Source organism: Neoarius graeffei, chromosome 10 (genome assembly GCF_027579695.1).
Source record: "Neoarius graeffei isolate fNeoGra1 chromosome 10, fNeoGra1.pri, whole genome shotgun sequence".
Lineage (NCBI taxonomy): Eukaryota > Metazoa > Chordata > Actinopteri > Siluriformes > Ariidae > Neoarius > Neoarius graeffei.
Window position 1 is genome coordinate 56,478,967 of NC_083578.1, and position 16,143 is coordinate 56,495,109.

The 16,143-nt window shown below is 41.8% G+C and overlaps 1 protein-coding gene across 2 annotated transcripts in view; it reads right to left on the reverse strand.

Annotated features, from left to right (window-relative positions):
- slc20a2 (solute carrier family 20 member 2) overlaps positions 1–16,143 on the reverse strand; it is a 75,295-nt gene that overhangs the window by 19,605 nt on the left and 39,547 nt on the right. For both annotated transcript variants that reach the window (XM_060931911.1, XM_060931910.1), the window contains exons 2-7: positions 15,010–15,575; positions 14,412–14,552; positions 11,476–11,561; positions 2,657–2,753; positions 2,246–2,365; positions 396–605 (exon numbers count right to left, since the gene is read on the reverse strand). In XM_060931911.1, coding sequence (XP_060787894.1) covers positions 396–605; positions 2,246–2,365; positions 2,657–2,753; positions 11,476–11,561; positions 14,412–14,552; positions 15,010–15,298 — 943 coding nt within the window. In that variant the 5' untranslated portion in view covers positions 15,299–15,575. The remainder of the gene's footprint in view (positions 1–395; positions 606–2,245; positions 2,366–2,656; positions 2,754–11,475; positions 11,562–14,411; positions 14,553–15,009; positions 15,576–16,143) is intronic.

The window sequence follows — 16,143 nt, forward strand, 5'->3', positions numbered from 1 at the left end:
TAACTACAGACAATTATTCAAGTAGCCATAATAAATACACATGGGAAATTTTGAACTGAATGTAGCAGAGAGTGATGTCCAAGACACCAATTCATGGTTTCATGAAGTTCCAAAGACATACAGAAAAGATGTTTTGGTGTCTTGTGGTGGCCCAACACCTTACTAACACACTTTATGCTGTTTTTTTCCTTTAACTTATCATCCATCTGTACATCTGATTTAACGTGTATACTGACATTTATTCAAATGGTGTTGAACACATTTCTTGTGGTAAAATGAAGGTCGTCCCAGTATAAAAACCTAAATAAAAGATGTGTATACACATGGGCTAAATCAAACAGCTAAGCAAATCAATCACTCATGGGAAATAGATGGCACAATGGCTGTATGCTTACCATACACCCGTCCGTTAGGAAGGACAGTGCCACCATTGGCCAGGCTATTTAACTCCCCAGTGGATTCCCCAGTCAAGGGCAGATCAGAATCATCATTACTCTTTGCCCCTGGAAGCTCTTTAAACACTGGAGCCTCCTCTTCTTCCTCAGGAATCTTATCTAGACTCTCATCAGAGATGCGTGAGAGAACATGTTCTTTTTTCAATTGACCTGGACATGGACAAAAGGAGGACATGTGATTTTCTGAGCACAAAAACCTACAGGCATTGTGCCAGGTGGGCATAAAAGAATCATTGCTTTTGCATTAGTCTCATTAGTCTGAAGACTTTGCAGTATGTATAACTTCATTAAGCAAGGAGAATCCCCCACAAAATAACACCATAATGTTAATTAGAGAGCAAGGCTTCTAAGTAAGATGACTATTAAAGAATATTCTGAGTGTTCCCTTCATTTATAATTGGTGTTTGGCATTGTTATAAAATGCAAAATGCCAAATCTAGATGCTGAAAAAAAATTATACATGTTGGATAATGTTCATATTATACTGGAGATGATACATTCTTTTAATTCAAATATCACATCCACACATATATGTGCTCCGTGAGCAGTAGTGCACGTTGCGCATAGTGCCATTAGAGCTAATTGCCATGCACCTGTTCTGGATTAGAGCACAATCACAGCACATGCCTATAAGGACTCTCTCTACATAGAAACTTTGCGAAGTATATGCTATGTACCATATATGTCTCATGTTACCAAACCTTTGTTTATTGAATAGCTTTCTCTGGTTTGGAAACAGTTCTGCAATTTGGATTTTGCTGTTTGTCTTTGCCTCTTATATCCTGTCTGTGTCTTGCATTACCGTTGCCTGTTTAACGACTCTGCCTTTGGCTTACATTTTGGATCCGTTTGCTAGCATGCTTTTAATAAAATCTTCCAGCAATTACATCTGTCTTCCACCCCTTCATATGACATTCAAACAGTATGTTAATGTACTGAATTTAAAGCCATGTCAGAGAGTAATGTTTTGAAAAATTACCAATGAACACAAATATCAAATCCCACTCATTTCAAAAGTTGCAGCCAGAGTACAATACTCGATCAATTTAGCATTTAGAAAACAGTGAAAGAGCCAAATAAACAACTGCAGAGTTTATTTTCATTGTGATCATTTCGACACAGGTTAAGCCAGAACATGAGGCTGCAAGCCACAGCCAGCAAAAAGATACTCCACTGTGCAGCTTCCCAGCAGTGCAACAGATGGTAACCACCAGGTTCTGGTCATTACTTAACAATGGATTTCCTATTAACCCTGGCCACGTTTTTAGACTTGATTTTGCTTTAAATACCCAAAACATTTCAAATATTACAGTCTTCTTTATGGCAGATGGGAGTAGTAATAAAGGAATGTGATATGGATGAAAATGGAAGAAATGATTAATTAATTAATTAATTAATTAATTAATTAATTAATTAATTAATTAACCGACAATTAATTTAATCCTGGGTCAAAATCCTCATACTATCTGAAATGTGAATTTTAACCAAATCCTTCAGTTTTGCCTCTTATTTTACTTTTCTAGACTCACTAGACATATTCTATCTCCTCTCCTTCTATCCTCGTTCTGACTGAGCTAAAGCTCTGTGGTTTTCAAAAAGCTAGATTAATAGCACATTCACAAAAGCACATTCATTACTGCTGTAATGCATAAACACACTTGACTTATGACTTTGAAAAATTCAGTCTGCAATAGATCTGTGGATAATTAAACTAAAACCACCATTTGGAAAGGCAGGCAAACATTATTTGTGGAGAGCTTGTAAATCATCATCTTAGCATGTGAACCTACTTGCTATTTTCCTTCTCATCCAGGGGCAGACAAAGATCCAGACCAGAGCAGCACACACCAGAGAGCCGGCCAGGGTGATGAGGGCGATGGCCCATACTGGGAGCATCTCCAGGCCCAACACTGCGGGGTACAGACACGACAGGGAACAGAGTGCACACCTGGCAGATTAACACATCGCCTTGGGTTAAACAGATGGTCTTCCAATAAACTAGACTTTGTCCTTTTTCCAAGTTTATATAAAGCTATCTGAAGCATATCTGCAAACAAAAAGTGCTTGTAGGATTACATGACAGTCATAATGCAATTACACAACATGAGTAGTGTCGACCACAATGTCAGCAGCATTCTGCACTGAATGTGATCAAGCACATTTATTTGATTAGCTGTCCCTTTAAGGGAGTGATGACTCACAAGGAGCTCCTGTGTACATGATGGAGAACGTGTTGATGCCGATAGTTGAGGCATAGAAGAGGGGCAAAGCACGGAGGCCATTTGGAACAGGATCATCCTACAACAAGACACAGAATACTGATCAACAGTGACACTAAACAATGAGGAAGCATATTAATTTACAGGTCTTGTGTCATTTCCTCATGCCTTTTCCTTTCCCAACTCCATTTTACTGGAAATTGGGCCCTAGGTCATTCAGCCTTTAGTGTGTGTTAGTGTGTGTGTGTGTGTGTGTGTATATGGCGGCATGGTGGTGTAGTGGTTAGCGCTGTCGCCTCACAGCAAGAAGGTCCTGGGTTCGAGCCCCGGGGCCGGCGAGGGCCTTTCTGTGCGGAGTTTGCATATGCAGGTTAGGTTAACTGGTGACTCTAAATTGACCGTGAGTGTGAATGGTTGTCTGTGTCTATGACTACGTTTACATGCACATCCAAATCGAGCTGCTGTCGGTAATCGAGTTGAAGGTCCCAGCAGGGTGCCAGAGAAATCCAATCCTACATGCACACAAATGAAATCGGGCTATTGTGTGAGGTACATTGTGCACTCGAGCCACAGGTGGCGCAACACGCCCCATCGTGTTGGTACACTTCCGGTTGTCATCATGAAGAAGAGCTATTCAAGAGTGTAAACAAAGTTATCAGTTCCGTGTTCTCCATTGCGTGTTTTTTTCCCGTCCATGAATTTTAATATATTCAACTCCTTAAGCTGAATGAGCATGAACTCTGTCTCCTCATTGCTCCAGAAGTGCACGTTTCTGCTTGCCTGTAGCAGTGGGGGCGTGGTCAAGCGCCGGTCTGTGACAGGAGGGCGGAGCCAGGGAAGGTGAGTGGCAGAATAACTACACCTGAGGGAAAATTAACCTGTGTTTGTGTGGCTTCCCAGTAACCGCGCCCTATTTAAGGAGGCAGAGGGAGAGCAGAGGGGAGAGCTCATCCCGGGACTAGAACACAGCGCGCGCGTGTGTTTTTCTCTCAAGAATAAAAGTAGGCTGTTAAACTGAAAAGTCTGACAATAAAAAGCCTATTAGTACCAGAAGCTTTCTCCTGCCGTCCTCTGTGCTCCACCCACACTTCAGAGAGCTCTACATCGCCATTTTCTCTTCTTCGTTTGTTCCTCCTGACCTCTTCTGCTGCTCGCTACTACTGTTGTCATGCCGACCGAGGCTGTTGTGTTTCCCGCTTGTGGTCTCGTCACTTCCGGAAGTAGCTCGACAAGTAGCTCGATAGGGTATACATGCACAAAGTAGCTCGGCAGAAATCGCATAAACTAGGTCGTGTAGCTCGATTCCGAGAAATCAAGTTCGGTTCAATTTCAGCCGAATTAAGGTGTATACATGGCATTTTGAACTTCGATTTCAGTCGAGCAACGGCAGAAATTCGATTCTCTCTATGTGCATGTAAACGTAGTGTATGTGTCAGCCCTGTGATGACCTGGCGACTTGTCCAGGGTGTACCCCGCCTTTCGCCCGTAGTCAGCTGGGATAGGCTCCAGCTTGCCTGCAACCCTGTAGAAGGATAAAGTGGCTAGAGATAATGAGATGATTATATATATATATATATATATATATATATATATATATATATATATATATATATATATATATATATATATAAACCCGAGTGGTCCAAATAATTTCATAATTTTGCTTCTGTACATCACCAAAATGGATCTGCAATGAAGCAATCAAGATGTGACTGAAGTGCAGACTTTCAGCTTTAATTTAAAATGGTTTAATAAGAACCATTTAAGAATGACAGACATTTAACATAGTCCCCCTATTTTCACAAGCTCAAAAGTAACTGGATAATTGACTGATAAGCAATTTCATGGACAGTTGTGGCCCATTTCCAATCTTTTCATGTCAGATTAAGGAGACAAAAGGTCTGGAGTTGATTCCAAGTGTTAAAAGCATTTGGTAGCTGTTCATTGGAACTCTCAATATGCAATCTGAAGGTGTCAGTGCAAGTGAATAAGGCCATTTTTAGGCTGAATTAATATAAAAACCCACACACACGGCAGGAACTTTAGGAATAGCCAAATCAATGATTTGGTACATTCTTAAAACAGGCATGAAAACGGGTCAGGGGTGAAAAAGGTGAGAAGGGTGCGCGAGTGGTGACGTGGCCTCTGGTGTTGTTTTATTTTGTTTGGGGGTCCTCCCCCAGAATAAATATTATAGCCTCCTTACTAAGTATACTGTATTGACATTTGCACAAGGACATACAGTACAAATACATGTAGTTATAGTGAAATTATGCCCTGGAAAAAAATGCGAATAATAGAACGAAGAAAGTGGAACACACAAGGAATAGTGATCATTTTTTCCTTTTATTTGCCTGGACCACCAGTGTGTCCATGGCCCGCTTTCGCCGAGTTGCCACATGTTTCAGCCTTGCCCGCTTCTCTCCTTCAGCAGTCGGTTTCTTGGCCTGCTGAGCACTGCAAGTTGCTTGAGAGCCATACTTGCTCTGCTGCTTTTCCTCCCTGTTCACCCTCTGCTGGTGTTTGTATGTGGCTGCTGCAGAGTTAATGTTCTTGCACAATGTTCTGTCCACTTCCCCAAACTTCACATCCTCCCTTCTAAAGAGCTGCATAGCTGTCTTCCCCCTGGACATCAGCGTGTACTTGACCGTCTGTATTGCATTAAATGTTTCCACATTCATGTTGCCACTCCTTTAATCAATTACGTCATTCATCAGACTAAATGAGGACTCGACTCTAGGTCCATGAAAGATGGAGAGGCAACACTTAACCAGTGCACCCAGGGAGGGGCACTTGTCTGGTTTGTCGAAGACATGACCCCACCACTCCACGATGCTCTCTCCCTCCTTGAAGCTGGGGATGGTCAGGTCAACACTGAACCGCACAAGTTCCCTCTGGATATCCTGGTCTGCTGGCAAGAGGTGCCCCAGCATACCACTCAGCCTGCCAAGATATGGAAGTACCTGCAGCTTTCAGTTCTTTTTAAATCAAGGCTGAATACTTTCTTCTTTGATGCTGTCTTTTATTAAATCAAATTTGAGACTTTTAATTTGATTTCTTTCAGCACGGACAGCACTACAAAATGGCGTCTCCACTATACAGTGCCCTATAGAGGGCTACCGCATGACGTCACCACGCCACGAGATTTTGTTAGTGCGCCATATTGGAAGACCAAGTACATGCACTCACAATATAAAACAAAGTATGAGCGAGAGTAAAGTGACACGATGGCTGATAATTCTGGTTATGTTAGTACATTACCAGCTGCAGAAAGGGCACGGTATGTGGAGAAACTGGCTGTGATTGATGGGTTTGACCCATATGATAAGACTCAGGGCAAGGGAGAATGGAAACATAAGGAGGACCTGACACCAATTCTGTCATCTGTTTGCTACCCAGACATTGTAAATTTTGTTGTTTACACCCAGTGCCTACACTGCTGATGACTTGAAGGCCTACAAAGGGCTACAGGCTTACAATTATGTTGTTAGTGGCTTGGTTCGTGATATTACAGCTGTTATTAAGAATAACCTACACATAGTTATGGCCAAGGTAATCTTGTTGATATTTATCTTTTAATAATATATCTTTTCAGTTGAAAAATTAATACTTTTTGTTACTATTAAGGTATCCATAATTTAGGTTAATTTATCCAAATTATACATATGTATTTATGATATATGCCTACACAACAACTATGCTTTATTTATATAATAGGAGGGAGAGCAAGCCCCAAGCCATCCTAAATTATTATTATTATTATTATTATTATTATTAAATTGTAGAAGTCTGGGAGGCTTGCTCCTCATACAGTTATCAACTTGGGGCCAATTTAGCATGTTTTAAATCTGAATTTCTTGCGTTTGCTTACCTCAAAGTGTCCGCAGATCATGCACAGACTTATCCATTATATCCACAGTTTTTTGCCAAGTCTCACACAGGTTTCTTTTAAGTCTACTGTTGGGCCAATAAATCATAAATAAAACAGCTCAGATTTGTTTGTTTAAGTTGTTTGCCACTGCACTTTATTCTCGTGAGTTCACATACCGCTGCCGTTATTTCCCCCTAATCACGAGTTTGTTGGTTTTCCAAAATGGCGCAGGGTCTGTTTACTTCCGGTTTCGGGTGACGTCAGTGAAATCCCTCTATAGCAGGGGTGTCAAACCTGATCCATAAAGGGCCTTGTGGCTGCAGGTTTTCATTCCAGCCATGCAGCAGCACACCTGACTTGGCTCATTCAATCAACTGAACTGTCTTCACACAGTCAAATACTTGCAGCCACACCCACCCTTGATTAAAGGGTGGGTGTGTCAGTTGATTGAATAAGCCAAATCAGGGTGCTGCTGCATGGCTGGAATGAAAACCTGCAGCCACACGGCCCTTTATGGATCAGGTTTGACACCCCTGCTCTATAGTGAGTAGCGAGCAATTTCGGACACAGGGATTGTCAAAAGACGCGCGCGCCCTCTTTCGAATGCTGACGTAATCAAGCCGGAAGTTTTGTTTGTTTTGATGGCAAATCAGGAAAGTTTGAAAAAAGTAGGAAATTCAGTCTGATGACTCAATCCAGCTTCCAGCGGTCTGGTCTGCACTCTGACTGATGTGTGCACGCTCTGGCCAGCAGGAGAAGAGGCGCGAAATGATGCTGCTTGCCCTTCGCAGTGAGATGTACTCGTCGCTATGGCGTCAATATCAAAGCAGGAGGAGGAGGCGCAAACCGGCACGAACTGTCTATGGGTGCGAAGCGACCTCCTTGCCCTTTGGGTCAATATCAACCCCCCCCCCAATTTTTTTTCTCATCGGATCTACACGATTCACGTAGGTCACCCATTCTGGTTTCAAAACGGCAAATTTCGCCGAAAGGTGAGGGATTTTCATGCATGTTAAAAAGAACTGCACTGGCAAGCTCAGCAAAACTAAAAGGCCTGGAAGACCACGGAAGACAGCTAAACTGGATGATTGCCTTCACAACATCTAACCAAGTCAAGAACACTCTGGAAGAAGTAGACATATTGTCAAAGTCTACAATCAAGGGACACCTTCAGGAAAAGGATAAATACCTCAAGATGCAAAACCACTGGTAACACTCAACAAGACCCTCAATGACGGCGTAGCTCACTCCGGCCCTGTCTACTCCAGAAAGAACGATCTAAAGTGGGCCACCTTGCGTAATACATGTTGCAAGCTATATACACTATATAGAAGCTATATACACACACCCTAGGGATACCAACCTATTTACCAGAAAGAATCCAAAACAGTGAGGAATTGACCGAGAAGAAGCGATTTTTGTTGAACTGCTCATTAAGGCTTAATTAGTCCATAACTTCATTAATAATTGTAACTAAGCAAATCTGGGTAGAAGTTAAATGCACCCTAGGTACCCCTACCTTCATACCAGAAATAATCAAATTTGGTGAAGAATTGAGGGAGAAGAAGCGACGTGTGTGGAAACTGCTCACTAGGGCTTGATCACTTGATATCTTCATTATTAATTGCAAATTATGCAAATTTGGGTAGATGCTATATGCACCCCAGACAGACCTACCTTCCTGCCAAAAAGAATTTTAAAAATTATATAACAATAATAATAATAATAATAATAATATATAAATAAAATAATTGGTGAAGAATTGAGAGAGAAGAAGCAATTTTCGTGAAATGTGGACAATGCTGGACAACACATGATGGCATAAGCTCATCGCCTGTCAGCCAGATGAGCCAATAACAGAAAGGGCAAATTTGACTTTGCTACAAGCATCTTTTAAAAAACCAAAAGAAAGGCCTGCTCAGTTCTGAAACCAGATTCTCTGGACAGATGAAACCATGATTAATTTGTACCAGAATTATGGGAAGAGAAGAGTATGGAGAACTAAACAAAGGATTTGTGATCCAAAGCAAACCACATCATCTGTCAAACATGGTGAAGGCAGTGTTATGGCATGGGCTTGTACGGCTGCTGCCAGAAGTAGCAGGATGAATTCTGAAGTGTACAGAGTTATGCTTTCTGCTCAGATTCTGTCAAATACTGCAAAACCGACAGCATGGCACTTCACAGTACAGATTGATAATTGCCCCCAAACGTACTGCAACAGCAACTCAAGAGCTTCTTAAAAAGTGCATATCACGGGTAAACTCAGGAGCAAGATCAATGTAATTCTCCTATTTTATATTAAACTTTGGTAAAATATCTGTAACATTCTGCATTCTCTGCAATTTTTTTTACCTTGCGCAATACCAGAAAAATTCAGTTGAAATCAAGCCATTTGAGGCGAATTGGTCTGCCTCTGAAAAAACTTGGCATTTGAATTTTCCGGCAAACATTGGTTTTCGTGACATCACCTGCGGGACGCCTCCCTCTGAATCCTACATCAGCGCTGGGTTGTTTATGAGAAAACGACCTGGTGGTTTTCTGCAAATTTCTTCAATGTTATCGCGTAATTATTAAAATGGTTAACAGATGTATCGTAGGAGGGTGTAGCAACACCAATCTTGATGGGATTAGTACTCATCGTTTTCCAAAAGACCGGACAATAAGAGAGAAATGGGAGCGCTTGGTCTACACAGGCTGTGCACTTAAACCATGGAAAGCTCGCGCTTCCACAGATAACGTCACGAATCTGGCTCCAGACTCCCTTGGGATTTTTCCAGACGCGTTTTGTTATTTTATTTTTTTCTGCTGTAGACAGATGGCCTTGTGCAAAATTACCCTTCTGGATGAGTGTGTAAAGGGACATACTTTCATATAAAAAAAACAAACAAACAAACAAACAAAAAAAAAAAACACGAAATTGGTCCAGAATATGCACTTTAAGGTAAAGAAATGGAATGCTTGTAAATGGCTGAGTCAGTCATCTGACCTCAACCCAATCAACCATGCTTTTCATTGATGACAAAACTGAAGATTGAAAAACCTACAAACAAGCAGCAACTGAAGGCAGTAAAAACCTGGCAAACATCCCAAGGGAGGAAACTCACCATTTGGTGATCTCCATGGGTTCCAGTCTTCTGGCAGTCATCGACTGCAAAGGATTTGCATACATGTATTAAAAGGGGACATATTACCCACTGGGCGGCACGGTGGTGTAGTGGATAGCGCTGTCGCCTCACAGCAATAAGGTCCGGGTTCGAGCCACGTGGCCGGCGAGGGCCTTTCTGTGTGGAGTTTGCATGTTCTCCCTGTGTCCGCGTGGGTTTCTTCCGGGTGCTCCGGTTTCCCCCACAGTCCAAAGACATGCAGGTTAGGTTAACTGGCAACTCTAAATTGACCGTAGGTGTGAGTGTGAATGGTTGTCTATGTGTCAGCCCTGTGATGACCTGGTGACTTGTCCAGGGTGTACCCTGCCTTTCGCCCATAGTCAGCTGGGATAGGCTCCAGCTTGCCTGCGACCCTGTAGAACAGGATAAAGCGGCTAGAGATAATGAGATGAGATGAGATATTGCCCAGTCGGTTTCTTTTGGGCTGCCTATGTAGAAAGGGGTGCTCAACAGAATGATACCACCCCCAACTGAGTATCTCCACCCACAGCTTGAGAAACGCCATCGCACAGGTGCACCATTTTTTTCTTGCAAGCACTAGACCCACTACCATTATGTTGAAGCAAGCCAAGCATGGGAAGTTCTCTATTGTCTGCTGCACAGAGCAGCATCTCTCATTACATCAATTCCCAGCCTCAGAGGACAGAAAAGTCAAGTGGCTTGAATTTTTATGGCAATGTCTCATCTACTGTCAGCATGAACTTGTGCGTTTGCTAATCACACAGGCTGACTGGGCCAGTTCAACACAGGACCGGCAACGAAATTGTTCCTAAAAGAAGGATCAGTGGCAACTGTCTGTAGCAAAACTGCAGATGAGGAAAATGTAAGTATTTACAAAAAGTAATTAGGCTACAAGTTTCTTTGGCCAGTCAAATCTGTGCAGCCCTTGAGTTAAGCACTTGAGTCAGTGAGTGATGTGTGCACATGTACTGCCATTTTTTTTGGGGGGGGGGCCCTCACTGATTTCATGCATTCTCTATCCCCTTACCCTAAGCTTAACCATCACAACTAAATGCCTAACCCTAACCTCAACCCAATTCTAACATGAACCCTAAAAAATTAAGTCTTAACCCTCAAAACAGCCCTTTGAGGACCTTTTTTGGGAAGTGGGAACATTTTTGCTACTCTTCATTTAGGAGTAGCAAAAATGTTCTCACTTCCCAAAAAATGTCCTCTGTTGGTTATTTAAAAAAAAAAAAAAAAAAAAAGGTATTCTTGTCCTCAATATGTAGCAAGTACGTACACACACACACACACACACACACACACACACACACACACACGTCAGAGAAATAGAAAAAAGTAATTTCACATGGCATGCTCAAAAAGAGAAGACAGCAAAAACAGAGCTTTTAATCACGAATGGACAGACTATGTTCATTCCTCCCACAAGCAGTTCAAAACCAGTATGTCTCATATGTTCCAAGCCCGTGGCAATTATTATTAGTGTTTATTATAAACTTGTTTAAGACTGTTAGAAGGGGACATACTGTACCACTTTTTATTAATTATTTTATATTATTCCCTGAAATTATTTTTTTAAAATTTGAGGTTTTTTTCCATTGACACATTTTTCTTAAACCCCCTGAATTAAAGCTGTACACTTCAGTCATATTCATTACTTCATTTCAAATCCATTGTGGTGGTATAAAGAGGCAAAAGCATGAAAATTGTGTCACTGTACATACAAAAATACATACAAAATATATAAGACAAGTACCTACAGCAGAGATAATTCTGAAAACATGTGGCTTTAAACTTACTTTATTAAGAATGAAATATCCGATGACATAGAAGAGTAGGCCAGACATGAGGCCTGATAGCAGAGGAGAGATGAACCAGGAGGCAACTAAAGCAGACAAATTATTTCAGTTATTTCATAACAAGAAGGCAAACGCTATACTGATAGGAACAATGCAATACAATACAATGTACAGTATCAATCAAAGGTTTGGACACATCTACACATTCACAGGATTTTATTAATTTTGCTCTACAATGTATAAAATGGTCAATGACAATATCACATCTATGAAATAAGATATATGGAATTATGTGGCAAACAAGTAGTGTTTTTATTTTAAAAAATAAGTGTCATATTTTAGATTCTTCAAAGTAGCCACCGTTTACCTTGATGCTTTGTACACTATTGGCATTATCTTAACCAGCTTCATGAGGGAGTCACCTGGCATGCTTTTCAATTAACAGGTGTGCCTCGTCAAAAGTTAATTAGTGCAATTTTTGACCTTCTTAATGTGTCTGAGATCAGTCAATAGTAAATAATACAAATATAGCAAATAGCCCTATTCCACAACTGTAGTAATCCATATTATGTCAAGAACCGCTCAACTAAGTAAAGAGAAACATCATCCATCATTAAGACACGAAGTTCAGTCAGTCCAGAAAATTGCATACTCTGAATGCATCTTCAAGTGCAGTTGCAAAAACCATCAAAAGCTCTGATCAAACTAGCTTTTGTGAGGACCGTCCCAGGGAAGGAAGACCAAGACTTCTGTCTGCTACAGAGGATAAGTTCATTAGAGTTACCAGCCTCAGAAAATCATTAATTAATAGCAACTCAGATTAGATCCTACATTAAAGGGATAGTTCGGGATTTTTGACATGAATCTATATGGTATCCCCGTCAGCAGTGTCGTGCATCCACACTGACTTACCCCCGACAGTGTTCTGTGAGCCTAGATATTGTACAGTGTTGGTCAGTGCACAAGTAGTTCCGGCAGGTTTCCTGGGGTCTGCAAAGTAACACGTTTTTCTTCTCAAAACAGCTCGTGTTCGAATGAGTGATTTATTAGCATAACAAAACCCTTGTAGTCCAAAAAGTCACACCTTGTAATTGCTTGGGGCTACTTTCTCTCAATAGCGATCAGTGCGCGCTGTCACTGTTAACAGTTGTGTGCGAGCTAGCCAACAACTTTCATTAGTTGTTCGACAGTGTTTAGCAGCAGCAAATTGCTTTCCTCCTCTGTATACAAGTGCGCTTCCATGGCAGGGAAAAAGAAACTACCACTGCTGCCTATGTAGTGCCCTATTTATACAAATAGGAGTCATTCAGGATTCAGCCATGACACGGAGCAAAAACATGGCTGAATCCTGAATGACTCCTATTTGTATAAATAGGGCACTACATAGGCAGCAGTGGTAGTTTCTTTTTCCCTGCCATGGAAGCGCACTTGTATACAGAGGAGGAAAGCAATTTGCTGCTGCTAAACACTGTCGAACAACTAATGAAAGTTGTTGGCTAGCTCGCACACAACAAGCTTTGTTGGTGATGCTATTGGTGGTTTATTCAAAATTTAAGGCACACTTAACTAGCATTCTGCAATGACATGCCATCTCATCTGATTTATGCTTTGTGGGACCATCATTTGTTTTTCAATGGAACAGTGACCCAAAACACACCTCCAGGCTATGTAAGGGCTATTTAACTAACAAGGAGGGTGAAGGAATGCTGCATTAGATGATCTGGGCTCCATAAATCACCTGACCTAAACCCAACTAAGATGGTTTGGGATGAATTAGACTGCAGAGTAAAAGAAAAGCAGCCAAGAAGTGCTCAACATGTAAGAGAACTCCAAGACTGCTGGAAAATCATTCCATGTGACTATCTCATGAAACTGGATGAGAGAATACCAAGAGTGTGCACAGCTGTCATCAGAGCAGAAGGTGGCTACTCCAAAGAATCTAAAATAGAAAACATTTTGTTTAGACTATTTTTGCTTACTACATAATTTCATGTGGGCGGCACGGTGGTGTAGTGGTTAGCGCTGTCGCCTCACAGCAAGAAGGTCCTGGGTTCGAGCCCCGGGGCCGGCGAGGGCCTTTCTGTGCGGAGTTTGCATGTTCTCCCCGTGTCCGCGTGGGTTTCCTCCGGGTGCTCCGGTTTCCCCCACAGTCCAAAGACATGCAGGTTAGGTTAACTGGTGACTCGAAATTGACCGTAGGTGTGAATGTGAGTGTGAATGGTTGTCTGTGTCTATGTGTCAGCCCTGTGATGACCTGGCGACTTGTCCAGGGTGTACCCCACCTTTCGCCCGTAGTCAGCTGGGATAGGCTCCAGCTTGCCTGTGACCCTGTAGAAGGATAAAGCGGCTAGAGATAATGAGATGAGATGAGATAATTTCATGTGTTATTTCAGAGTTTTGATGCCTTCAGCATCATTCAACAATGTAGAAAATAACACGGCGGCATGATGGTGTAGTGGTTAGTACTGTCGCCTCACAGCAAGAAGGTTCTGGGTTCGAGCCCAGCGGCCGACGGGGGCCTTTCTGTGTGGAGTTTGCATGTTCTCCCCATGTCTGCGTGGGTTTCCTCTGGGTGCTCCGGTTTCCCCCACAGTCCAAAGACATGCAGGTTAGGCTAATTGGTGGCTCTAAAAACTGACCATAGGTGTGAATGTGAATAGTTGTTTGTCTCTATGTGTCAGCCCTGCAATGGCCTGGCGACTTGTCCAGGGTGTACCCCACCTCTCGCCTATAGTCAGCTGGGATAGGCTCCAGCTTGCCTGCGACCCTGTAGGACAGGATAAGCGTCTACAGATGATGGATGGATAATTAAAAAACAAAACAAAACATAGAATTAGAAAGTGTGTCCAAACTATTGACCAGTAGTGTACATAGTTAATGTATTTGTAAAAAGCTATTGAGTTCTCAAGTAAATATGGCTCAGTTTAAAATCATACCGATTTTGACTAGCTGCATCCACTGTACTCCTTTGGTGCCGATGGCTACCATAGAGAAGCCGATAGTAGACCCCACTATACAATGGGTTCCAGAAATGGGCAACTTAAGGAATGAGGCAATGAGCTGCCAAACTGCAGACCCTGAGAAAGAAGGTGATACATGAAACTCACACAGGCAGGGAGTCTCTCAACCACATGCTTCCCCTCTTGTTTCTTAAGTTTATACACTATACTGTCACTATTTAATATATTTAAACATTGAAAGAAGAAACTTGTTAATGAAAACAAACAAGAAAGAATCATGCTGCGTAGTCCAACACATTCTCTCATTACACTTTCATTCCTGGATCAGTTAGTGTACATTTCCTGGGAAAATAAAGACCCCGTTCAAGAACTTGGCATCTGAATGGAGTATCAGTCAGCCCTCAAATAACATGACTATGTGTTTACTCTACTGCAGAATATTGGCAGTCCATAGTTAAAAAAGAAAGTAAATTCAGTTTGGTTATTTGCTTTACATTTTCACATTTAATCCCAATTCATTATTTTAGGTCGTAATTAATTTAGTTTAAATAAAAAAATAAATAAAATAACTTACCGACCATGGCGCTGACCTCACCTGCCATCAATATGGGTACAGTGTCATTGTACAAGCTGACATCTATAATCCCCTTCCGAATAGTCTCACCCACTTTGGCGCCAAGGAGCATGGAGCCCAGCGTTTCAAAAATGGAGGCCAGGATACAAGCCTGGCGCAATGTGACCACTCCTGAGCCCACTGCTGTGCCAAAGGAGTTTGCCACGTCGTTGGCTCCCACTGAAAATGCCAGGATGAAGGCGATGATGAAGCCAAGTACAACCATCCATAGATATGACGATAAATCCATCTTGGTATCTGTTCTTAAATTTGATTAAAATAAAATTAAACAGCTCTGGAGCACTAAATGAAACAAAGTAAGGTGCTTTGTTTTCAAAGAGAAAAAAAAGCCCCTTTTTTTGTTTGACACTCTTCTTCCCCTGGCTGTGTTTGTTCTAGGGGGGAGAGGTACACTGCTAACTAAGCCGTTTAACCTCAGAAGTCTCTGAAGCTGTGAGCAATGCAGGCAGGATAGGGCATTCCATTGTTTGGATTTCTTTGTGTCCCGTTGACCAAGAAGTCCTCAGCTGTCAAAACAATAAAGAAAGAAATTATTGTGGAGCACCGGACATGCATGAAGCAGCATGTATTACATAGATAAAAACACTGTAGAAGAGCAAAAAGCCAGAAAGCTGGAGAAACAGGTGGTGGTTGGTGTGTGTGTTCGTCAGACAAGGGAGATGAACTTCAAATGACCGTTATCTCAGTCTAAACCTAACAACTTTAGAATGACCCTTTCAAGCAAACCCTAAAATGTCCAAACACATTTATAAAACACAAGCATATTAATATTTGATCCTTAATGGAAATTTGCTATCAACAGAGGAGGAATGTACAAAATTTGCACCTCATGTTGGCTTCTCAGCAGGATTTTAGAACTGGCATTCAAATTCAGCCCCAGCAGTATGGCCATGCTCCAGCCTAAGCAAAACTGTGGCTATCAGTACCCTTTACCCACTTACACTAATACAGCTTCCTGCTTTCACCAGGATTATTATTGGGTCACAGTCACTGAAACATGGGAGGACTGTAAATATGCTACTATGCGTCAGCTGCAGTCAGACCATGTTTGTGGAAATCAGAAATGTAGTTTTA